Source organism: Ranitomeya variabilis, chromosome 1, assembly GCF_051348905.1.
Source record: "Ranitomeya variabilis isolate aRanVar5 chromosome 1, aRanVar5.hap1, whole genome shotgun sequence".
Lineage (NCBI taxonomy): Eukaryota > Metazoa > Chordata > Amphibia > Anura > Dendrobatidae > Ranitomeya > Ranitomeya variabilis.
In genome coordinates this window covers 670,586,038-670,613,250 of record NC_135232.1, presented here as the reverse complement: position 1 = coordinate 670,613,250, position 27,213 = coordinate 670,586,038, and the positions used below count along the sequence as shown (strand labels likewise).

The 27,213-nt window shown below is 43.5% G+C and overlaps 1 protein-coding gene across 1 annotated transcript in view; it reads right to left on the bottom strand.

Moving 5' to 3' along the window:
* Positions 1-675: 675 nt before the first annotated feature.
* The window catches only part of EHD4 (EH domain containing 4), a 77,310-nt gene continuing 50,772 nt past the window's right edge, over positions 676-27,213 (bottom strand). Inside the window, exons 5-6 of the mRNA XM_077263987.1 lie at positions 5,081-5,245; positions 676-4,483 (exon numbers count right to left, since the gene is read on the bottom strand). Of these exons, the coding sequence (XP_077120102.1) occupies positions 3,947-4,483; positions 5,081-5,245 (702 nt within the window). The 3' untranslated portion in view covers positions 676-3,946. The remainder of the gene's footprint in view (positions 4,484-5,080; positions 5,246-27,213) is intronic.

Below are 27,213 nucleotides of genomic sequence, written 5' to 3'. Positions count from 1 at the left end.
TGACCTCTGCTCCATCCATACCTTATGGGCCGAGCGCTGGATTTGGCTTTTTTTTTCCCCCATAAACAATGACTGGTGTCGCAGTCAAGCGTGCACACTAGAGCTCCATTCATAGGGTATGGCGATGAGACCATTTCCTCCACATCTGCAAAAAGCCGCCTGATTACTTGCATCAGTTTTTCTCCTACGTGAATAGAAGGAAGGAAAAAAAAAAAAAAAAAAGTTTCTCCACTCTCATCTCATGGAAATTAGACAACTTGGATCGAAAATGGGAAAAAAAGAAAAAAAAAAAAAGACGTGAATAGCCCCATAGAATATAGGTACGAGCGAGCACTAGTGTTGAATTAATGTGCTGGGATAAGGAGTTACCTGAGCACGCTCGGGTACTAACAAAGTGTCTTTGGTGTGCTCGATTAATATGTTCGAGTCCCTGCGGCTGCATGTCTCGCGGCTGTTAGGCAATCCTAGCATTGGTTGCGGCTGTCTAACAACGGCAGGGACTCGAACATATTATTCAAGCACGCCTGAAGACACTCTTATCACATGAGCATGCGCAGATAACACCTTATCCCAGCACAGTTCGCAGGAGCCCTAACAGGGATAAACAGATCAATAGGGTCATGACTTGTTAACCTGTGTTCACTGGACAGCCCCTTTTAAAAGGAAAGAAAGGTGTTTTTTTATATTATATAGATTTATTCATTATAAAGAAAACTACTAGTGTCAATCAATTCTAAAAGCAAAAATGTATTACAATTTATTATTCACCAGTGGTCACTTTAGCCATACACAAAGTTACAGGGTCATACACTTTACTAACATTTATATGTAATTTAATCTCCTTTATGCTAAAAAAACAAGAAAGCTACATTTATAACCTATCAGAGAAGTATTAGAGCTGACTGCCAGTCCAAAGTGTAAGAAGCACCAGTCATATATACTTGGGATCCAGGAGAAGTAATAGACACGAGCCTATCAGTTGCATCTATGGAGTGTTTTCCGGAAGTGCATGGAATATTTCCAAAGTGAAAAATATTCTCTAAGTAAAAAAATAAAAAGTTATTTCATATAATATAGATTACAGTTCTAGGATGTTGCATTCTCTTATTCTGCAAAAAAACATCTCCGAACTGCTCACCCCTCCAACAGTGTAAAAGGCAAGCGTTGTGAGGAGTCTTGGCATTTACGGATCAGTCACAGTAAATCAGTGATACAAAGTATATATAAAAAAAAAACTAAGGCATTTCAGGTACGGAAATGGCAGAAACATATATACAGATTTAGCAGAAGTACAATATCGCATTTGTTATAATGACGGTGCCGTGTCTACTGTGCGAGTGCACAAACTTTATTTAAGTAAAATACACAAAGCCAATTCCAGTTCAAGTCAGGAAATTCCAGTTAAATGCTAGTTTCTGAAACAGCCGTCATCCCTACAAAAAACATTACCCGTTAAAATCTAGTCTCAATATTAAAAAAAATAAAATACAAATAAATCAGTTTTATACAATAATCTCCTTTTTTTGGAGAAATCATTTTACTGTATGAGGCAGAAAGAACAAAACAAAACAAAACAAAACAAAAAATAAGCCCTTCTATAAATCTACAATCATTTATAGAGAGGAGATATAAACCCTACACAAATAGAACACACACTGTAATCATTAAGTTTAAGGTTCTGTTCACATCTGCATTTGAGACTCTGTTTTAAGCCTCAGTCTAAAAAAAAAAAAAAAAAAAATCTAATTGTAGCACTACCTGTTTCACAAAAATGCCGGTCACCATTACGGGAACCTGGCAGACCCATTGAGAACAGATGGGTTGTAAGGGCCCGGGGCACAGTAGTCATTCATTTTCGTTTTTCTGCCGCTAGATATGAAAATACTAGGGCTGATGTGAACAGAGACAGCAAAAAATGAAGTGTAACATAGCCCAAGTAAACGAGGAGCAGGATATTCCTGGAGTTTTCCCATTATGTGTAGGAGGTCAGCACTAAAATTGACATCAGTGGTCTGCAAACCGTGATACTATGTGGACCTACAACTCACATTGTGGTGTTCCGAGCATGCTGTACTTTGCACATCAGTGGGGTGAATCTCAGAGGACTCATCTCTGTGGACATGGAAAATAAGAGGAAAGAGATGATGATTTAAACATTAGGATAAGGTGTTATCTGAGCATGCTCATGTGCTAACAGTGACTTCAGTGTGCTTGAAAAATGAGTTCCCATGGCTGCATGTCTCGCGGCTGTTCAACTGAAGCAACACATGCATAGATTACCTGTTTGGTTGACAATCCCTGTATGTGTTGAGGCTGTCAAACAGCCCAGGACATGCAGACAGGGTGAACTGAATATAGTATTTGAGCATGATGAAGTCACTCTGTTAGCACACGAGCATGCTCATATAACACCTTATCCGAGCATGTTCGCTCATCCCTAATAGACATGCCTACACTTTATTTCTAGGTGTTAAAATGCATTGCAGTTCGATGTGGGAGTCAGAGTTCTGAGACCCCCCACTGATCGCTCAGAACACTTATCTGATATGTGCTGCTCCTGCCTGAGCGTGCATACAGTGAAGCGCATGGGCTCAATAGAAAATGCCCCACACTGCGAGCACGCTCAGGTAGGAGTAACACACATCGGACAAGTGGGTTGAGTCGTCTCAGAATCTGGACCCCCACAGATCTGCAGGGCATTTCAGAACCCTTTATAGAAAAAAAATAAATAAATAATAAAGTGTACAAACGCTTTAAAGATTTTCAAAGTGGTCACAAAGAAACCAGTGACCCAGAATGTTACAAAGATGATTTGAATGGATACATAAATTATATAAGATTGACCTGCTTGTAAATGGTTTTCCGAAGAGTGAAATTCACTTCAAAGTGGAGGGGTTGGCTTTTTCTTGCTACATTCTTGAAAAATTGTGGTAATAAAAAAAAAAAAAACACATTGGGTATGCACCGTGTGAACACAGGCCATAAGAGCAGTATATTTCAGATAAAAGCTTAGCACATCTAAATCGAAAAATAGCATAAAGGAAAACTGTTGATTGATTTGGCTGAAAAGAATAAGCCTGATCGGTATATTAACAAGGAATGTGCTACCTCCACCTCTCCATGTAGTGGTGGACATGCAGGGCACAATAATCACCCTTGCGTGCAGGGAGTGGGCTCCTTTATGAATAGCTCGGAACCAAATTGCATGTCCTGCGTATTTTTCCTTGCAGCCAAATAGTACAACTTTGGTTTTCCCTTTTCTGCTGCTTTGGCCACTAGGTGTACTGACATGTCGGTGTTACATGTGGACCTTACTGAGGCCACCATATGTAAAGCCCATCTGTCTGGTCTCCCATACTACCCCGACTAGCCTTCGATGTGGGAGTGATAGTTGCAGGCGATTTATATTTGACTCCTCATTTCTATCTAAAAAGCAGTCTATTTCTTCACATCCTGCTAACATGGAGTGATAGGAAGCTTTTCACGTAGGAGCTTTCATACCAGGAGAACCATCATTCGGTATCGGCTCTCTGGGATAGGTAGGAGACCTGACAGATACACGTTGACTTCTTCAGCCAGAACTCATTCCCTCTAGGTTGGACACTTACCATTAAGTTTAATAAAGTCACATATAAACTGCACGGCAATACCAAAGATGACGCAAATTACGTCAGAGGATTCTTGTACATACTTGGTAATAGTAGAAGATTCACAACACAAATCAGGATCTTGTAAAGCAAGTATGTAAACTTGAAGTATTAATACAGCATACGTATGGAATATTTAGATAGCATAGATTTAGAAGTAAAAAAAAAATACACAATCTGTACATTTAAAAACGTTGAGACTATGTTTTAAAAGTATGTTATCCATAATCCCCTGAGCCTTTGTATGCACGGGTCTTCTGACCATCTCCTTGGACGTCCTATCCATAGGGTGAGGCTCATTACTCGGAGTCCTGGATTGGCTTCCTCTGAGAAGGGGGCACAAGATGGGGAGGTAGATCATTGGGCAACTCATAGCCTTCAAGCTTAATCTTGATAAGATGCTTTGCCAAAGCAAATTCTTCCTCATCCAACATGCCATCCTTATCGTAATCTGCCAGTTTCCAGATTTTCCCTAAAACACTATTTGGCAGCTTGGAGTTCACCATCTCTTTCTTAGCGTTGACTCCAGAAATCTTGCCATTGATTGGAGACAATGTATAAAACAGCTCATCGTAAAGCGGTTTATCCTTTGCTACCACCCACTCGTCTTCACCAGCGCCTTCGCCAGCTCCTTCTCCATAACCTTGGCCAAAGGGGCCTTCCATGGTCCCTTCAAATGCTCCACCGTGGACCATCTGTGGTGGCATGCTGGTCTCTTCCTCTCGAATCATACTCATAAGAGGGGCGATTTTATTGGCCAGCATGTTATCTACACCCTCAATTAGCTTAGGCTTCAAAGCGTGGAATTTCGAGAAGTCGTACATTTCCAGTTGTTGCTGTGAATACATAGAAATTTGACATATTGAATTTTTCTGGATTTTTAATACACTAATTATATGTAGCTGCATAAGTATGGATTGCAATTATTTTATTCTTGGATGCTTCCAGTACAAGCCAAGTTCACAAATTTCTTAAGATTCATCAAATCTCACTGCACAATGCTAGCAGATTTTTCCAAATAAATTGCAGCAAGACCTACGGTCTCATTTTCTTTTGTGGTGCGGAGGCCCCCACTTTAATGAATCTGGACCACAAGTCACTTCCTCAAGCACACGTCCCCTACATCTAGGTGTGTATAAGACGTCACATGCACATACCCTTTAGGCTAGGGTCACACAGCAATTTTGGCCAGGAAAGCTGCGGTGAGACCAAAATTCACTCACTGCCAATGCTACATTGCAAGTAAATGGGGTCGCATTATAACCTGGATGGTAATGCAACTGCAAAAAGCAAGTTGTAAAAAGTCCAACCTTGTCAGATTATTTTTGTGTCTTACTTGTCGCAGTGCAACTCCATTCACTTGTACTGAAGCATCGAATGAATCCTGGTTTGTAGCGGCCTAAGTCGCCCCAGCCTTCTAGAGATATCAGTACCTGCATTTTCTTGACCTCAGGAAAGTCCCCAGGTGAAATCTGGTGTTCTCTCTGGATCTGCAAGAAGATTTCTGGCAACTTGCTTATTAACTCCTTCTTCTTGGTATCTTTCCCAAACATTGCAGGCATCTCTTTCTTCAGGTGACTGATGATGTAGGCATGTACCTGCGAAATAAAGAATAAAAAATGAGTCATGCATTACATTCTTTTATTAAACAGGCATCCACACCTTACAGTCCGGGGCACATGTGGTGCACGATGCTGTTCTGTGTTGTCTCCAAGCCAGTTGGTCACAGGAGTGCTTGTCTGTGCCTGATGGCTGCTTACAGCTTCCATGTCAAAAAAAGGAGTAATGCAGGGAAGCAGGGACAGATAAGTGCCAATGGTGCACTGTGTGGCAAAAACAGGGACCCCATATTTGTCAGAATGGTGGTCTCCTAGCCTGCTTCCAATAAGGAACCTTTGATGTGTGTAGCTACCAGAATCATAGTTTTATAGGAGTGGTTCGCTTTTTGCAGATTATTTCAATTACATTGATGGAATCGCCACCTTAAACAAGTTTCTGTACATCATGCAGTGCGCACTGAAACGCGTTTGTGTTCCTGCTGTTGGATAACACGTTGACATAATGAGGTTTTAATACTACAACAATAAAGCTGAAGACTTGATCAGTCAAGCGGGATCTACTTTCCTAATATTGCCAATTCCACAATTGGCAGCAACGCTGTTCTGTGCTCTGGATGAAAACTGGCAGCATTGGTGAGCTGGCTTCCTTCCTTTTTCAGATGGTAAGACCCTTATCAATATTAGTACAACCGTTGGGATTGTGTGAGACTGACAATGTGGCCGCTAGGCCACAAAAACTTGTGCATTCCTCATGTAAAAGTTACCATTTGAACTTTCTACTGGCAGCCACTAGATGGCAGAATGGCACAAAGAAACCGACTCTTGTGTTAATGTCTACATATCAGGGAGATCACCCACATAGCAAATGTCTCCATATCAGGGCGATCACCCATGTAGCAGTTGTAAGGTAAAAAAACACCAATATGCAAATGTGTGCCATTTTTCAAAGTATTGATGGTTTTGCAGATAAATAGCGAACTTACATGCAAAACCATGCAGCAAATAATTTGAAAATCATCCTACCATGCCATGCACAATCCATTTAACTACAAAAAAAAAAACACAATTATAATTCATATTTTTAAATTTTTTTCGTTCGATTTAAAGAGATAGGAAAGGAAGCAGGGGCAGGGGCTAGGCTACCTTAGCTGATAGATAGCAGAGGACACTTAAAGGGGCTATCATCAAAAGAAGCATGTGAGAGAGCACCCTGAACAAGGTCAATGTTTTTTCAGGTAACAAGCTGCAGACTGAGGATGATGACAGGTCTGTACAGGCAGGGCCGTATTTGCCACTAGGCACGTGAGGGCACGTGCCTAGGGCGGGGCAATGCGGGGGGGGTGGCACCTGAGCAGGTTTTTTTTTTTTATATCACTTTGTCCGGTCCGACCGCCCCCCCCAGCGCCGCCGCCGCGGGGGTGGGGGGGTTGGGTGAATATGAGCCATGCATACAGGGGGGGGGGTGTGAATATGAGCCATGCATACAGGGGGGGGGGGGGGGAGGTTAATATGAGCCATGCATACAGGGGGGGGGGGTGAATATGAGCCATGCATACGGGGGGGTGAATATGAGCCATGCATACAGAAGGGGGGGTTAATGAGCCATGCATACAGGGGGGGGAGGTTAATATGAGCCATGCATACAGGGGGTGGAGGTTAATATGAGCCATGCATACGGGGGGGGGGTGAATATGAGCCATGCATACAGGGGGGGGGGGAGGTTAATATGAGCCATGCATACAGGGGGGGAGGTTAATATGAGCCATGCATACGGGGGGGGGGGGAGGTTAATATGAGCCATGCATACAGGGGGGGAGGTTAATATGAGCCATGCATACAGGGGGGGAATATGAGCCATGCATACAGAAGGGGGGGTTAATATGAGCCATGCATACAGAAGGGGGGGTTAATGAGCCATGCATACAGAAGGGGGGGGTTAATATGAGCCATGCATACAGAAAGGGGGGTTAAAATGAGCCATGCATACAGAAGGGGGGTTAATATGACCCATGCATACAGAAGAGGGGTTAATATGACCCATGCATACAGAAGGGGGGTTAATATGAGCCATGCATACAGAAGGGGGGTTAATATGAGCCATGCATGGGGGGGGGGTGAATATGAGCCATGCATACAGGGAGGTGAATATGAGCCATGCATACAGGAGGGGGGGTGTCAATATACAGTATGGAGAACTGTGTGTGGCCGTTATACAGGATGGAGCATCATGTGTGGCCAATGGCCATTATACAGGATGGAGCATCATGTGCAGTCATTATACAGTATGGAGCATCATGTGTGGCCATTATACAGTATGGAGCATCATGTGTGGCCATTATACAGTATGGAGCATCATGTGTGGCCATTATACAGTATGGAGCATCATGTGGCCGTTATACAGTATGGAGCATCATGTGTGGCCAATGGCCATTATACAGTATGGAGCATCATGTGCAGTCATTATACAGTATGGAGCATCATGTGTGGCCATTATACAGTATGGAGCATCATGTGTGGCCGTTATACAGTATGGAGCATCATGTGTGGCCGTTATACAGTATGGAGCATCATGTGTGGCCGTTATACAGTATGGAGCATCATGTGTGGCCATTATACAGTATGGAGCACTGTGGCCATATTTTTTCGGTTATAATTATTGTATATAAAACAGTGTGATCAGCAGTGCTAAATGGCTGTGGTTGGAACGTGGATATGGGTGTGACTAGTTGTGAAATGGGTGTGGTCAGAGGCGTGACCTAAAATTTGCCGCGGCGCAAACTTTATACCTCCTTCCCTTCTTTAAAAGTTGGGAGGTATGGTACTGCATTTTCCAGATCATGGCAAGTGCCACAAATCCCATAGGGAATTAATGAGGCCGAACGCAGTGTTGCTGTAAGTGATCCGTTATGCGGCACATGCAGAAAAACTGCCCGATCTGCTGCAAAAGGCGACTTTCACATCAGCGATTATTGCCAAAAGTCACTGCCGATAGTGTCATACTCACCAAAGGGGGAGGCAGCGCTAAAAGTGCCTAGGGCAGCAGAAACTTTAAATACGGCCCTGTGTACAGGACGTCTTCATTTACAAGCATGATAAATTGCAGGAATACATAGCAGGAGTATAGGACAGCCAGTATTACAAAAACAAGTGTACAAAAGTTGCTGTGTCACGTGTACACTTTTACATGCCCATTGCCCAGTAATCATCAGATAAAACAGGTCTAGCAGCAATCCGTTAGCAAACACTGTGCAGACAACTTTAGTCCGTTTTTTTTTTTTGTTTTTATAAACTGCTCTGCAGAATCTCTTTTTTTTTTTACATTGAATCCTATGGAAAACAGACCTGTTAGTTCGCAATCTGTTTTTCTTTCATTTGTAAATCCTTTGATCCTTATTTTGCTTACTGGATCCGTTACAAATAGAAGAAAACGGATGGTTATTTAGCGAATGAGTTTTCTACAGCTTTCATGAAAAACAACGGATCCAGCCGCGATAAGTTTAAAAAAAAAAAAAAAGAATTAAAAAGTTGTGTCTGCACAACCGATTGCTGCTGGATCCATTCTAACGGATGATTATTGGACGTATGAACTTAGCCTAAAAAGATCTGTTTAATTACATCCATTTGTCAAAATGCTGTTCTGTAAAAGGTTATCTCCATCTCAGAAGGGAATAAGTCCGTCCATCTCTGAACACTGGAGGTGGAAGAACAGAATCAGCTGAGAGAGTCTGTAAAGATCATTAATTTCTATGGGAGTTACAGCAACAGCGCAGATCAGCAACTCTTGGCTGATACCATAGCTTCACCCCAGTTGTCAGAGATGAAGCAGCTTATGTATCCATGGTTACGACCACTCATATAGTAGACAGACAGCTCTTAGTGGTCGGAACCATGGATATTTAAGCTTCTGCAATGCCTGCACATAGCGAATCGGACTACACTACATTTGTAATTGGAGGCATTTGCTATTATTATTATTATTACTACACCTACAACTTGATGAGATAGGATCTTGGCGATGGGAATCCCGCTTTAAAGGGCCACTGTCACCCCCTCCAGCCGTTATAAACTAAAAGAGCCACCTTGTGCAGCAGTAATGCTGCATTCTAACAAGGTGGCTCTTTTAGTTTTAGGTTCAATCACATGGCAGTGAATTCAATTCAATTAGGGCAATCACATGGCAGTGACGTCATCGCAGGTCCTACAGCTATTTGCTGTGCAGCAGATCCATCCTGGTGTTCTGTGGATGTCTTTTGTTCTCTGGTATCAGCCATTACATCAGACGGCCAGAGCTTACTGCGTCTGCGCAGGACACCAGTACACAGCGCAGGCGCCGGATTTGAAACGATAACAGCGCTGAGGGGGCGGCGCAGAAAGCGCAGGAAGATGTGAGTGACGGCAGAGGAGCTGGCCAAGCTGGGGAGTGAGGACCCGCCTACCTGGCTAGAGACCGGAATTGTGGCTAAGTATAAAAACGTTTTATTTGGGGTATGCTTGAACCTAAAACTAAAAGAGCCACCTTGTTAGAATGCAGCATTACTGCTGCACAAGGTGGCTCTTTTAGTTTATAACGGCTGGAGGGGGGTGACAGTGGCCCTTTAAGGCTTGTTCACATACGCATAATTTCAGCAGAAAGAAAACAAAGCATTTTACAGAGCCAGTGAAGTAGATTTCTGAAGTCTCAAGCACATGCTTATTTTTTTTTTTTTTCCTTGCAGATTTGGCCAAACAAAACTGTCCCCCCCCCCCCAAAAAAAAGCATGTCAATTCTTTTAGCGTTTTTCACACAAATGGGAAAAAAAAGGGGGGAGGGGGGAAGTAAAGATGCTTAAAAACACACTTAGGCCTGTCCCACACGTCCAGATAATTCCGGTACCAGAAAAATCGGTACCGGAGTTATCCGTGTGCTCACGTGGCACATCAGTGTGGCACATGTGCGGCAGCCGTGTGCCGCCCGTGTGCCACCTGGGTACCACACGGACCGTGCAGGAGACAGCGCTAGAGATAAGCGCTGTCCCCTGCATCTGGTGCTGAAGCCGGAATTCATTCCTTCTTCCCAGCAGTGTTCGCTGGAGAGAAGGAATGAAAAATCATTGTTTTTTTAAATTTTTTTTGTGTTTAAAATAAAGATCCCTATGGGAGGTGGAGCCGCATATTCATCACTGTAATGAGAGGCACCACGTGAGGGCTTATACAGGACAAGCTGCGGCGCTGAGAGGAAGCATCGAGGGAGCTGGGTGAGTATTTTATTTCCAGTGGGCGGGCGCACAGGGGGTGCGAGGGGGGAGGTGACAAGGATCTTTATTTTAAACACAAAAAAAATAAAAAAAACAATGATTTTTCATTCCTTCTCTCCAGCGAACGCTGCTGGAGAGAAGAAATGAATGGCGGCTTCAGCGCCACGCTGGGGGGACAGCGCTTACTGTAGCGCTGTCTCCTGCACGGCACACGGACTGCACACGGACAGCATCCGTGTGCGGTACGTGTTTTACACGGACCCATTGACTTTAATGGGTCCGTGTGATCCGTGCGCTCCCACGAACACCGACATGTCTCCGTGTTTTTCAAACAGACACACGGTCCGTGAAAACACGCTGACATTTGCAGAGACACATTGATTTTAATGTGTCTACGTGTGTCAGTGTCTCCGGTACGTGAGAAAACTGTCACCACACGTACCGGAGCCACAGACGTGTGAAACCGGCCTTATTTTAAGTAGTTTTATCCTGCCAACTCTGGTTGTTGCTGCAGAAAAATCTGCTGCAAAAAAATTTGCTGCAAATACGTGTGCACATACCCTTGCTGTGCTTCATTGGACCAGAGCATTAGAGCTACCACGTCCCTGTATTTTATATGAAAATTCATGCAATGCTCTGTGTATCAGATTTACCATATTGTAACCTGCTTTACTTGTGACATATGGACTCCCACTGGTAATGGAAGTAGAAACTGAAATTTCAATTTTGGCACTTTGAAAAAAACACAACAACATAAAAGCCCGATGTATTCTATATATACACATGGGTGTGACACGTGCGGTTCTGTCATTCTTGCACTGCTCCGGTCATTTTGGTTGCGCTTTAAAATGTGGCTGCAAAAGCAATTATGCAACTATGGAAAAGTTTACCAACTAACTCATTTAATGAAAGCCTCAATGGACAAATACCTCAAGCTAAGTGACTTTCCCTTTTCAGATCTCATCAGCACATGATGTCCTCATGAAGGTGAATGTCAAAACCACCCTTTAATTACGTAGGTATAAATTAACAACTTGCAAGTAAATCGGCACATCCATACAACCATCATGGGGGAATTAGGACTTACAAAAAGAAGAAGCAACTATCAAAACCATCTTTCAAAATTGCATTGATCAAGACCAAGGGAGAAGAAGAGGCAGCTTAATCCTCATGTATGGGACAACTACTTTGTAAAGATCTCACAGAAGAGAGGAGTTCGTTCAAAAGGTACACTACATTACTAAACTAAGAGCAAAAAGAGCCTGGCGTCAGCTAAAGTACCAGAGCCTGGCAAAGCCAAAACACTAAGCTGCCAAAATTGTATGAAGCCTAGAAGGAGCCCATCAGTCGAGGTGCTAGACCATTATATTATTGGTCTGTAAGAAGCAAGTAAGAGCAACTTGTGCTTCTCAGTTTATGCAGAAAATGACTGAAAACAGGTCTAACCCTGCATTGGAGGCAAGTCATGCCAAATGAGGACCTGTTAGCGAGTCTTCACATGTGATTGGAGTCTACTGGGGAAACGATCTGCCCGTGAGGAGCCAGCGTGGGAAATGGAAAAAAAGAATTTGAACCCAGAGAAGGTTGTCGTCATTTCCAGTAGCTGGGCAGACAGAATCCCATTGGGCCACTAAAGACTTTAGGAGAAGTCAGGATATCCTTTAAGGCGAGTGTCAGCACAGAATGAATGTTCAACCCAAGTAGAGGTGTTTTGTGCACCATTGGTGTGGCCAAACAGTTCAGTGCACCTTTATAGGTATGTGTTGACACTTAAAGGGGATTATGTCAGCACAGAATCACTGTTAAAACCAAGTATCGGCGCTTGGTGCACCATGGCGTGGCACAGAAGGACTGTTCAAACTAAATCATGCCCTGGAGGAACAGCCTGGAAATAGATTTGGACTTCTAGACAATGTCCATGCAGTCAAATGAAAAATGTGTAGAAATTGCCCATTTATATCGTCATTGCAATGGTAAGAATGCCAGCAAAATAAATCTAGCATAGGCCTCCATTGTCAAAGGAGGCTCCACACTCAAAATGGTATCTAGATGTAAACATGTCAAACAAATGCCAAAACGATAAAAACATATATAACTATGCAAAGATAGCCTAAACGTAGATCGACATTGAACTAAGAAGGTACAAATAGATTTCCCTTTCATAACTCATTTTTCCAGATCGACATAAAAGTTACATTATAGTATCAAGAACCTACAGCTACCAGTGCAAGAATAAGAGGATAAAAAAACATAAAAAGGCAACGTAAACCTCAGAAGGAATTTTAAACAACCAACGAGTCCTTATCGGGCCAAGGATAGTTTAAACTTTTTTACAAATGTACTTGTTTCATGTATGTTCCTATAGGATAACAAGACCATGTGAAAGGCGTCCTTAATAGGGACACATATTTCACTGCGTTCTTGACATAGTGTTTCTCCAGAACCATGGATACATGGACACAACTGCAGCCATAATCAGCAGGACTTCGCTTATCTGCCTTTCAGGAGACACCTCAATGTCAGTGGATGGTGTACAACCTAGTGATATTAGGAATCCTATCATAGTTCTATGAAGTTATGTGGTAGTCACAAGAAGACATTTAGCTGACCCGTTGTTCTGCAGAAACTTGTTACAGTGGGGCAAAAAAGTATTTAGTCAGTCAGCAATAGTGCAAGTTCCACCACTTAAAAAGATGAGAGGCGTCTGTAATTTACATCATAGGTAGAACTCAACTATGGGAGACAAACTGAGAAAAAAAAATCCAGAAAATCACATTGTCTGTTTTTTTATCATTTTATTTGCATATTATGGTGGAAAATAAGTATTTGGTCAGAAACAAACAATCAAGATTTCTGGCTCTCACAGACCTGTAACTTCTTCTTTAACCCCTTCCCGACATGTGACGGAATAGTACGTCACATGTCGGGACCCCCGCTTTGATGTGCGCTCCGGCGGTGAGCGCACATCAAAGTCGCGACATGTCAGCTGTTTTTTACAGCTGACATGTGCGCGCAATAGCGGCGGGTGAAATCGCGATCACCCGCCGCTATTAACTAGTTAAATGCCGCTGTCAAGCGCAGACAGCGGCATTTAACTACCGCATCCGGCCGTGCGGCCGGATATGAGCGCATCGCCGACCCCCGTCACATGATCGGGGGTCGGCAATGCTCCTCCATTGTAACCATAGAGGTCCTTGAGACCTCTATGGTTACTGATTGCCGGTGGCTGTGAGCGCCCCCCTGTGGTCGGCGCTCACAGCACACCTGCAATTCTCCTACATAACAGCGATCTGATGATCGCTGTTATGTAGCAGAGCCGATCGGGCTGTGCCTGCTTCTAGCCTCCCATGGAGGCTATAGAAGCATGGCAAAAGTAAAAAAAAAAAGTTTTTAAAAATGTGAAAAAAATAAAAAAAATATAAAAGTTTAAATCACCCCCCTTTCGCCCCAATCAAAATAAATCAATAAAAAAAACCCCAACCTACACATATTTGGTATCGCCGCGTTCAGAATCGCCCGATCTATCAATAAAAAAAAGCATTAACCTGATCGCTAAATGGCGTAATGAGAAAAAAATTCGAAACGCCAGATTTACGTTTTTTTGGTCGCCACGACATTGCATTAAAATGCAATAACGGGCGATCAAAAGAACGTATCTACACCAAAATGCTATCATTAAAAACGCCAGCTCGGAACGCAAAAAATAAGCCCTCACCTGACCCCAGATCACGAAAAATGGAGACGCTACGAGTATCGGAAAATGGCGCAATTTTGTTTTGTTTTTTTTTTGCAAAGTTTGGAATTTTTTTTCACCACTTAGGTGAAAAATAACCTAGTCATGTTAGGTGTCTATGAACTCGTAGTGACCTGGAGAATCATAATGGCAGGTCAGTTTTAGCATTTAGTGAACCTAGCAAAATAGGCAAGCAAAAAACAAGTGTGGGATTGCACTTTTTTTGCAATTTCACTGCACTTGGAATTTTTTTCCCGTTTTCTAGTACACGACATGCTAAAACCAATGATGTCGTTCAAAAGTACAACTCGTCCCGCAAAAAATAAGCCCTCACATGGCGAAATTGACGGAAAAATAAAAAAGTTATGGCTCTGGGAAGGAGGGGAGCGAAAAACGAAAACGGAAAAAGCTCCGGGGGTGAAGGGGTTAAGAGTCTCCTCTTTCCTCCACTCATTACCTGTAGTAATGGCACCTGTTTAAACTTGTTATCAGTATAAAAAGACACCTGTGCACACCCTCAAACAGTCTGACTCCAAACTCCACTATGGTGAAGACCAAAGAGCTGTCAAAGGACACCAGAAACAAAATTGTAGCCCTGCACCAGGCTGGGAAGACTGAATCTGCAATAGCCAACCAGCTTGGAGTGAAGAAATCAACAGTGGGAGCAATAATTAGAAAATGGAAGACATACAAGACCACTGATAATCTCCCTCGATCTGGGGCTCCACGCAAAATCCCACCCCGTGGGGTCAGAATGATCACAAGAACGGTGAGCAAAAATCACAGAACCACGCGGGGGGACCTAGTGAATGAACTGCAGAGAGCTGGGACCAATGCAACAAGGCCTACCATAAGTAACACACTACGCCACCATGGACTCAGATCCTGCAGTGCCAGACGTGTCCCACTGCTTAAGCCAGTACATGTCCGGGCCCGTCTGAAGTTTGCTAGAGAGCATCTGGATGATCCAGAGGAGTTTTGGGAGAATGTCCTATGGTCTGATGAAACCAAACTGGAACTGTTTGGTAGAAACACAACTTGTCGTGTTTGGAGGAAAAAGAATACTGAGTTGCATCCATCAAACACCATACCTACTGTAAAGCATGGTGGTGGAAACATCATGCTTTGGGGCTGTTTCTCTGCAAAGGGGCCAGGACGACTGATCCGGGTACATGAAAGAATGAATGGGGCCAAGTATCGTGAGATTTTGAGTGCAAACCTCCTTCCATCAGCAAGGGCATTGAAGATGAAACGTGGCTGGGTCTTTCAACGTGACAATGATCCAAAGCACACCGCCAGGGCAACGAAGGAGTGGCTTCGTAAGAAGCATTTCAAGGTCCTGGAGTGGCCTAGCCAGTCTCCAGATCTCAACCCTATAGAAAACCTTTGGAGGGAGTTGAAAGACCGTGTTGCCAAGCGAAAAGCCAAAAACATCACTGCTCTAGAGGAGATCTGCCTGGAGGAATGGGCCAACATACCAACAACAGTGTGTGGCAACCTTGTGAAGACTTACAGAAAACGTTTTGACCTCTGTCATTGCCAACAAAGGATATATTACAAAGTATTGAGATGAAATTTTGTTTCTGACCAAATACTTATTTTCCACCATAATATGCAAATAAAATGATAAAAAAAACAGACAATGTGATTTTCTGGATTTTTTTTCTCAGTTTGTCTCCTATAGTTGAGGTCTACCTATGATGTAAATTACAGACGCCTCTCATCTTTTTAAGTGGTGGAACTTGCACTATTGCTGACTGACTAAATACGTTTTTGCCCCACTGTATATGTATTCATGCTACCAGTCATGGAAAATCAGGTTCTTGTAAAATGAATGAATGCAGATTACAAGAGCTGAATGCTTTTAGCATCTTCTACCTACAATTATTGATCACTAATGCGTTATCATGGGGGTCCTAACTCCAGCAGAAATGGCTCGCACATCGGCTAAATCACACACATATGTGGCAATACTAGACACAGACTATTTTTAGTATTTTATTCTGCAAATTAATGTGGACCCAAAAAATCCTGCATTCCTATTCTATCCTCCATTTTCCAAACCTTACACTCCTGTTTAAGACATCTCTCGTGCTGCACTAGTTTTCTAGAATGTACTACCCCAGACAATCTGGTTAATTCCCAGAATTTACTGTTTTAGGAATGCTTTAAATACACATTACCTCACTAATCTAACTGTTCTATGTTTTCTCTTCCTTAGTTTTCCCCCAATCTGGCCTTTTCGATCTGCTCCTACTTCCTCCATGCACTCAGCAGCACTTTGTATTTGAGCATACACACATACTGGCTAGTGACCAATTCATGCAGTTTTACTTGAATACTCTTATTATAATGTTGTCTGGAGCACACATGACATGCACTTTTCACGTGTTACACATTTCCTTATGGATTATAAGTTTCCAAGCAGGACCCTATAGTCTTATTTTAAGGAAAACTGCCAGCAGGATTTCACCTCCAAACTACGGTATTTATCTGTGCATGCAGCACTTTTAAAGCATGGCAAAAGTTAAAAAAAAAATATATATTTTTTTAAAAATATTAAAAACAAATAAAAAAAATATATAAAAGTTCAAACCACCCCCCTTTTGCCCCGTTTAAAATAAAACAAAAATAAAATCAAACATACACATATTTGGTATCACCGCGTTCACAATCGCCCGATCTATCAATAAAAAAAAAAGGATCGCTAAACGGCGTAGTGAGAAAAAAAAAAGTCAAAACGGCAAAATTAAGTTTTTTTGGTTGCCACGACATTGCATTAAAATGCAATAACGGGCGATCAAAAGATCGTATCTTCACCAAAATGGTATCATTAAAAACGTCAGCTCGGCGCGCAAAAAATAAGCCCTCACCAGAGTCTGACAGCGGCATTTAACTTGTTAATAGCCGCGGGTGGATGGCGATTCCACCCGTGGCTATTGCGGGCACATGTCAGCTGTTCAAAACAGCTGACATGTCCCGGAAAAGATGTGGGCTCACCGCCGGAGCCCGGATCAAAGTGAGGGATACCAACATCGGCGTACTATTACGCCTGATGCCGGTAAGGGGTTAAAATGCAGTAACGGGCGTTCAAAAGATTGTATCTGCACCAAAATGGAATCATTAAGTACGTCAGCTCAGTGCGCTAAAAATAAGCCCTCACCCAACCCGACATCACGAAAAATGGAGACGCTACGGACATCGGAAAATGGCGCAATTTTTACATAGTTACATAGTTATTAAGGTTGAAGGAAGACTGTAAGTCCATCTAGTTCAACCCATAGCCTAACCTAACATGCCCTAACATGTTGATCCAGAGGAAGGCAAAAAAAACCCATGCGGCAAAGAGTAACTCCACCATGGGGAAAAAAATTCCTTCCAGACTCCACATACGGCAATCAGACTAGTTCCCTGGATCAACGCCTCATCAAGGAATCTAGTGTATATACCCTGTAACATTATACTTTTCCAGAAAGGCATCCAGTCCCCTCTTAAATTTAAGTAATGAATCACTCATTACAACATCATACGGCAGAGAGTTCCATAGTCTCACTGCTCTTACAGTAAAGAATCCGCGTCTGTTATTATGCTTAAACCTTCTTTCCTCCAGTCGTAGAGGATGCCCCCTTGTCCCCGTCTCAGGTCTATGATTAAAAAGATCATCAGAAAGGTCTTTGTACTGTCCCCTCATATATTTATACATTAAAATAAGATCACCCCTTAGTCTTCGTTTTTCCAAACTAAATAGCCCCAAGTGTAATAACCTGTCTTGGTATTGCAGACCCCCCAGTCTTCTAATAACCTTGGTCGCTCTTCTCTGCACCCGCTCTAGTTCCGCTATGTCTTTCTTATACACCGGAGACCAGAACTGTGCACAGTATTCTAAGTGTGGTCGAACTAGTGACTTGTATAGAGGTAAAATTATGTTCTCTTCATGAGCATCTATGCCTCTTTTAATGCATCCCATTATTTTATTTGCCTTTGTAGCAGCTGCCTGACACTGGCCACTGAATATGAGTTTGTCATCCACCCATACACCCAGGTCTTTTTCATTGACGGTTTTGCCCAGAGTTTTAGAATTAAGCACATAGTTATACATCTTATTACTTCTACCCAAGTGCATAACCTTACATTTATCCCCATTAAAGCTCATTTGCCATTTATCAGCCCAAGCTTCTAGTTTACATAAATCATCCTGTAATATCAAATTGTCCTCCCCTGTATTGATTACCCTGCAGAGTTTAGTGTCATCTGCAAATATTGAAATTCTACTCTGAATGCCCCCTACAAGGTCATTAACCCCTTCATGACCCAGCCTATTTTGGCCTTAATGACCTTGCCGTTTTTTGCAATTCTGACCAGTGTCCCTTTATGAGGTAATAACTCGGGAACGCTTCAACGGATTGTAGCGATTCTGAGATTGTTTTTTCGTGACATATTGGGCTTCATGTTAGTGGTAAATTTAGGTCGATAATTTCTGCGTTTATTTGTGAAAAAAATGGAAATTTGGCGAAAATTTTGAAAATTTTGTAATTTTCACATTTTGAATTTTCATTCTGTTAAACCAGAGAGTTATGTGACACAAAATAGTTAATAAATAACATTTACCACATGTTTACTTTACATCAGCACAATTTTGGAAACAACATTTTTTTTTGCTAGGAAGTTATAAGGGTTAAAATTTGACCAGTGATTTCTCATTTTTACAACAAAATTTACAAAACCATTTTTTTTAGGGACCACCTCACATTTGAAGTCAATTTGAGGGTTCTATATGGCTGAAAATACCCAAAAGTGACACCATTCTAAAAACTGCACCCCTCAAGGTGCTCAAAACCACATTCAAGAAGTTTATTAACCCTTCAGGTGTTTCACAGCAGCAGAAGCAACATGGAAGGAAAAAATGAACATTTAACTTTTTAGTCACAAAAATGATCTTTTAGCAACAATTTTTTTATTTTCCCAAGGGTAAAAGGAGAAACTGGACCACGAACGTTGTTGTCCAATTTGTTCTGAGTACGCTGATACCTCATATGTGGGGGTAAACCACTGTTTGGGCGCACGGCAGAACTCGGAAGGGAAGGAGCGCCATTTGACTTTTTGAATGAAAAATTGGCTCCAATCTTTAGCGGACACCATGTCGCGTTTGGAGAGCCCCCGTGTGCCTAAACATTGGAGCTCCCCCACAAGTGACCCCATTTTGGAAACTAGACCCCCCAAGGAACTTATCTAGAAGCATAGTGAGCACTTTAAACCCCCAGGTGCTTCACAAATTGATCCGTAAAAATGAAAAAGTACTTTTTTTTTCACAAAAAAAATATTTTAGCCTCAATTTTTTAATTTTCACATGGGCAACAGGATAAAATGGATCCTAAAATTTGTTGGGCAATTTCTCCTGAGTACACTGATACCTCACATGTGGGGGTAAACCACTGTTTGGGCACATGGTAAGTCTCGGAAGGGAAGGAGCGCAATTTGACTTTTTGAATGAAAAATTATCTCCATCGTTAGCGGACACCATGTCGCGTTTGGAGAGCCCCTGTGTGACTAAACATTGGAGCTTCCCCACAAGTGACCCCATTTTGGAAAGGAGACCCCCCAAGGAACTTATCTAGATGCATAGTGAGCACTTTAAACCCTCAGGTGCTTCACAAATTGATCCGTAAAAATGAAAAAGTACTTTTTTTTCACAAAAAAATTCTTTTAGCCTCAATTTTTTAATTTTCACATGGGCAACAGGATAAAATGGATCCTAAAATTTGTTGGGCAATTTCTCCTGAGTACGCCGATACCTCATATGTGGGGGTAAACCACTGTTTGGGCGCATGGCAAGGCTCGGAAGGGAAGGCGCGCCATTTGACTTTTTGAATGGAAAAGTAGCTCCAATCGTTAGCGGACACCATGTCGCGTTTGGAGAGCCCCTGTGTGCCTAAACATTGGAGCTCCCCCACAAGTGACCCCATTTTGGAAACTAGACCCCCCAAGGAACTTATCTAGATGCATAGTGAGCACTTTAAACCAACAAGTGCTTCACAGAGGTTTATAACGCAGAGCCGTGAAAATAAAAAATAATTTTTCTTTCCTCAAAAATGATTTTTAGCCCAGAATTTTTTATTTTCCCAAGGGTAACAGGAGAAATTGGACCCCAAATGTTGTTGTCCAGTTTGTCCTGAGTACGATTATACCCCATATGTGGGGGTAAACCACTGTTTGGGTGCACGGCAGGGCTTGGAAGGGAAGGCACGCCATTTGGCTTTTTGAATGGAAAATTAGCTCCAATCATTAGCGGACACCATGTCGCGTTTGGAGAGCCCCTGTGTGCCTAAACATTGGAGCTTCCCCATAAGTGACCCCATTTTGGAAACTAGACCTCCCAAGGAACTAATCTAGATGTGTGGTGAGCACTTTGAACCCCCAAGTGCTTCACAGAAGTTTATAACGCAGAGCCATGAAAATAAAAAATATTTTTTCTTTTCTCAAAAAAATTTTTTTAGCCCTGAATTTTTTATTTTTCCAAGGGTAACAGGGGAAATTTGACCCCAATAGTTGTTGTCCAGTTTCTCCTGAGTACGCTGATACCCCATATGTGGGGGTAAACCACTGCTTGGGCACACGTCGGGGTTCAGAAGGGAAGTAGTGACGTTTTGAAATGCAGACTTTGATGGAATGCTCTGCGGGCGTCACGTTGCGTTTGCAGAGCCCCTGATGTGCCTAAACAGTAGAAACCCCCAACAAGTGACCCCATTTTGGAAACTAGACCCCCAAATGAACTTATCTAGATGTGTGGTGAGCACTTTGAACCCCTAAGTGCTTCACAGAAGTTTATAACGCAGAGCCGTGAAAATAATAAATACGTTTTCTTTCCTCAAAAAAAAATTTTTTAGCCCTGATTTTTTTATTTTCCCAAGGGTAACAGGAGAAATTTGACCCCAAGATTTGTTGTCCAGTTTCTCCTGAGTATGCTGATACCCCATATGTGGGGGTAAACCACTGTTTGGGCACATGCCGGGGCTTGGAAGTGAAGTAGTGATGTTTTGAAATGCAGACTTTGATGGAATGCTCTGCGGGCATCACGTTGCGTTTGCAGAGCCCCTGATGTGCCTAAACAGTAGAAACCCCCCACAAGTGACCCCATTTTGGAAACTAAACCCCCAAGGGAACTTATCTAGATGTGTGGTGAGCACTTTGAACCTCTAAGTGCTTCACAGAAGTTTATAACGCAGAGCCGTGAAAATAATAAATACGTTTTCTTTCCTCAAAAAAATTTTTTTAGCCCTGATTTTTTTTATTTTCCCAAGGGTAACAGGAGAAATTTGACCCCAAGAGTTGTTGTCCAGTTTCTCCTGAGTACGGTGATACCCCATATGTGGGGGTAAACCACTGTTTGGGCACATGCCGGAGCTCGGAAGTGAAGTAGTGACGTTTTGAAATGCAGACTTTGATGGAATGCTCTGCGGGCATCACGTTGCGTTTGCAGAGCCCCTGATGTGCCTAAACAGTAGAAACTCCCCACAAGTGACCCCATTTTGGAAACTAAACCCCCAAGGGAACTTATCTAGATGTGTGGTTAGCACTTTGAACCCCCAAGTGCTTCACAGAAATTTATAACGCAGAGCCGTGAAAATAAAAAATCATTTTTCTTTCCTCAAAAATAATTTTTTAGCCCGCAATTTTTTATTTTCCCAAGGGTTACAGGAGAAATTGGACCCCAAAAGTTGTTGATCAGTTTCTCCTGAGTACGCTGGTACCCCATATGTGGGGGTAAAGCACTGTTTGGGCACACGTCGGGGCTCGGAAGGGAGAGAGCACCATTTTACTTTTTCAACGCAAGATTGGCTGGAATCAATGGTGGCGCCGTGTCGCGTTTGGAGACCCCCTGATGTGCCTAAAAAGTGGAAACCCCTCAATTCTACCTCCAACACTAACCCCAACACACCCCTAACTCTAATCCCAACCCTAACCACAACCCTAACCCCAACACACCCCTAACCCTAGTCTTACCCCTAATTCCAACCCTAAGGCTATGTGCTCACGTTGCGGATTTGTGTGGATTTTTCTGCAGTTTTTGAAAAATCTGCAGGTAAAACGCACTGCGCTTTACCTGCGGATTTACCGCGGATTTCCAGTGTTTTTTGTGTGGATTTCACTTGCGGATTCCTATTATGGAGCAGGTGTAAAACGCTGCGGAATTGCACAAAGAATTGACATGCTGCGGAAAATACAACGCAGCGTTTCCGCGCTGTATTTTCCGCACCATGGGCACAGCGGATTTGGTTTTCCATAGGTTTACGTGGTACTGTAAACGTGATGGAAAACTGATACGAATCCGCAGCGAACAATCCGCTGCGGATCCGCAGCCAAATCCGCACCGTGTGCACATAGCCTAATTCTAACCCTAATTCTAACCCTAAGTGCAACCCTAGCCCTAAGTGCAACCCTAGCCCTAAGTGCAACCCTAGCCCTAAGTGCAACCCTAAGTGCAACCCTAGCCCTAAGTGCAACCCTAGCCCTAAGTGCAACCCTAAGTGCAACCCTAAGTGCAACCCTAGCCCTAAGTGCAACCCTAAGTGCAACCCTAGCCCTAAGTGCAACCCTAAGTGCAACCCTAAGTGCAACCCTAGCCCTAAGTGCAACCCTAAGTGCAACCCTAAGTGCAACCCTAAGTGCAACCCTAGCCCTAAGTGCAACCCTAAGTGCAATCCTAAGTGCAACCCTAGCCCTAAGTGCAACCCTAAGTGCAACCCTAAGTGCAACCCTAGCCCTAAGTGCAACCCTAAGTGCAACCCTAAGTGCAACCCTAAGTGCAACCCTAAGTGCAACCCTAGCCCTAAGTGCAACCCTAGCCCTAAGTGCAACCCTAAGTGCAACCCTAAGTGCAACCCTAAGTGCAACCCTAAGTGCAACCCTAGCCCTAAGTGCAACCCTAAGTGCAACCCTAAGTGCAACCCTAAGTGCAACCCTAAGTGCAACCCTAGCCCTAAGCGCAACCCTAGCCCTAAGTGCAACCCTAAGTGCAACCCTAAGTGCAACCCTAAGTGCAACCCTACCCCTAACCCTAACCCTACCCCTAACCCTACCCCTAACCCTAACCCTAATGGAAAAACTAAAATAATTATATTTTCTGTATTTTATTATTATCCCTACCTATGGGGGTGATAAAGGGGGTGATTTATTTACTATTTTTTTTATTTTGATCGCTGTGATAGAACTTATCACAGCGACCAAAATGTGCAGGAACGAATCTGCCGGCTGTCAGATTCGGCGGGCGTACTGCTCATGCACCCGCCATTTTCCAAGATGGCGGCGCCCATGAAGCAGACGGCCGGACACCGGGAGGGACATCGGAGCTAGGTAAGTATGGGGGGGTGGGACCGGAACACGGGGGGGGGATCGGAGGACCTGGGGAGCGGACAGGAGGACCGGGGGAGCCGACAGGAGGGAGGAGGGGAGCGGAACGGACATCGGGGCAAAAAGGACGACTGGGGGGGCGATCGGTGGGCTGGGGTGGGGGCAGATCGGGGTCTCCAGCCATGGCAGATGCTATTGCAGCATCGGCCATGGCTGGATTGTAATATTTCACCATTTTCATAGGTGAAATATTACAAATCGCTCTGATTGGCAGTTTCACTTTCAACAGCCAATCAGAGCGATCGTAGCCACGGGGGGGTTAAGCCACCCCCCCTGGGCTGAAGTACCACTCCCCCTCTCCCTGCAGATCGGGTAAAATAGGAGTTAACCCCTTCACCCGATCTGCAGGGACGCGATCATTCTGTGACACAGCATATGCGTCACAGGTCGGGAAGGCACCGACTTTCATGACGCATACGCTGTGTCACAGGTCGGGAAGGGGTTAATAAATATGTTAAAAAGAAGAGGGCCCAATACTGACCCCTGTGGTACCCCACTGCTAACCGAGACCCAGTCCGAGTGTGCTCCATTAATAACCACCCTTTGTTTCCTATCCCTGAGCCAGCTCTCAACCCACTTACACATATTTTCCCCTATCCCCATTACTCTCATTTTATGTAACAACCTTTTGTGTGGCACCGTATCAAAAGCTTTGGAAAAGTCCATATACACTACATCTACTGGGTTCCCTTGGTCCAGTCCGGAACTTACCTCTTCATAGAAGCTGATCAAATTAGTCTGACATGAGCGGTCCCTAGTAAACCCGTGCTGATACTGGGTCATAAGGTTATTCCTCTTCAGATACTCCAGTATAGCATCCCTTAGAATGCCTTCCAGGATCTTACCCACAGTAGAGGTTAAGCTTACTGGCCTATAATTACCGAGTTCAGTTTTTGCCCCTTTTTTGAATATTGGCACCACATTTGCTATACGCCAGTCCTGTGGTACAGACCCTGTTAATATGGAGTCTTTAAAGATTAAAAATAATGGTCTATCAATGACTGTACTTAGTTCCTGCAGTACTCGGGGGTGTATCCCATCCGGGCCCGGAGATTTGTCAATTTTAGTTATTTTTAGACGCCGCCGTACTTCCTGCTGGGTTAAGCAGGTGACATTTAATGGGGAATTTTTATCACTAGTCATATTGGCTGCCATGGGATTTTCTTTTGTAAACACTGATGAAAAAAAGTCATTTAGCATATTGGCTTTTTCCTCATCCTCATCCACCATTTCACCCAGACTATTTTTAAGGGGGCCAACACTGTCATTTTTTAGTTTCTTACTATTTATATAGTTAAAGAATATTTTGGGATTATTTTTACTCTCTCTGGCAATGAGTCTCTCTGTCTCAATCTTTGCTGCCTTGATTTGCTTTTTACAGAATTTATTTAATTTTCTGTATTTATTTAATGCCTCATCACGACCTACTTCCTTTAATTCTCTAAATGCTTTCTTTTTGTCCCTTATTGCGCCCCTTACAGCTCTATTTAGCCATATTGGTTTCCTCCTATTTCTAGTATGTTTATTCCCATACGGTATATACTGTGCACAGGTCCTATCCAGGATGCTAATAAACGTCTCCCATTTTCTTTGTGTATTTTTGTGTCTCAGGATATCGTCCCAGTTAATTGCACCAAGATCCTCTCTCATCCGTTGGAAATTTGCCCTCCTGAAGTTTAGTGTCTGTGTAACCCCCCTACTACCCATCTTATTAAAGGAGACATGAAAACTTATTATTTTGTGATCACTATTCCCCAAGTGACCCCCAACCCTTATATTTGATATGCGCTCTGGCCTGTTGGTTAATATTAGGTCTAGCAGTGCCCCCCTCCTTGTTGGGTCCTGAACCAGTTGTGAAAGGTAATTGTCTCTCATAGTTGTCAAAAAACGATTACCTTTACTGGAGCTGCAGGTTTCTGTTCCCCAATCTATTTCAGGGTAGTTGAAATCCCCCATAATAATGACTTCTCCTTGAGTCGCAGCTTCATCTATTTGCTTTACGAGGATATTCTCCATTGCTTCCATTATTTTTGGAGATTTATAACAAACCCCTATCAGTAATTTATTATTTTTTCCCCCTCCCCTTATCTCCACCCAGAGGGACTCTACATTTTCATTAAATTCACCTATATTATCAGGCAGGATGGGTTTTAAGGATGATTTTACATATAGACACACCCCTCCCCCACGCTTATCTGTACGGTCATTTCTGAACAGGCTATAGCCCTGCAAGTTAACAGCCCAGTCATGGCTCTCATCCAGCCACGTCTCAGATATCCCCACCATGTCATAATTATGCTCCAACAACATTAGTTCTAATTCATCCATTTTGTTGGCGAGGCTTCTGGCATTAGTATACATGCACTTGATGTTTCTCTCTGTACCTCTATTCTTTCTTAAATTACTAACTGTTCTAACCCCACCCCCCATGCCACCGCCACCCCCAACTTCCTTATTTGTGCCCAGGTCTCTATCTGCACTATCTTCCCCTCCTATAAAATGAATACCCTCCCCCCCAATCCCTAGTTTAAACACTCCTCCAACCTTCTAACCATTTTCTCCCCCAGCACAGCTGCACCTTCCCCATTGAGGTGCAGCCCGTCCCTAGCGTAGAGCCTGTAGCCAACTGAGAAGTCGGCCCAGTTCTGCAGGAACCCAAACCCCTCCTTCCTACACCAATTCTTGAGCCACTTATTAACCTCCCTAATCTCCCGTTGCCTCTCTGGCGTGGCACGTGGTACAGGCAGTATTTCGGAAAATACCACGTTGGAGGTCCTTGCTTTCAGCTTGCAGCCTAATTCCCTGAAATCATCTTTAAGGACCTTCCACCTACCTCTAACTTTGTCATTTGTGCCAATGTGCACCATGACCGCTGGGTCCTCACCAGCCCCTCCCAGTAATCTGTCCACCCGATCAGCGATGTGTCGGACTCGAGCGCCAGGTAGGCAGCACACCGTCCGACAATCCCTGTCTTTGTGACAGATTGCCCTATCTGTTCCCCTAATAATTGAGTCCCCCACTACCAGCACCTGTCTGGCCTGCCCTGCTCTCCTATTTCCCTCCTTACTGGAGCAGTCACTCCTCCGGCTTTCAGAGGACATGCCTGGCTGCAGCAATGCTACCCCTGTACTGGCACCCCCCTCATCTGCCAACTTAGCAAACTTATTGGGGTGTGCCAGATCAGGACTAGCCTCCCTGGCACTATTCCCTCTACCCCGCCTTCTATCTGTCACCCAGCTAACTGCCACACTGTCCTGCAGCTCCATCCTACCATCCCCTCATCTATCCCACTGAGCGTCTGCTCTGTGAGCAGAAGACTCCTCTCCATATTGTCTATGGATCTCAGTGTTGCCAGCTGCACATTTAGATCCAGTATCTGGGTTTCCAAATGCACAATGGGCTCACATCTCGCACAGCAGTATGCACCCTCGACCGGCTGGTCAAGGACTGCATACATGTGGCAAGATGTGCACTGGATGGCATTAACAATTGTGGAGCACATTTCCTAATGGGGATTGCACCACCCAGAAACGTTAATTAAAAATAAATACAAAGTATTAATAAAAAAAAAACAACAAAAAAAACAGAAGCAATTCCTCCCTTGGAAACTCCCTGATTCCAAAGTCACTGAA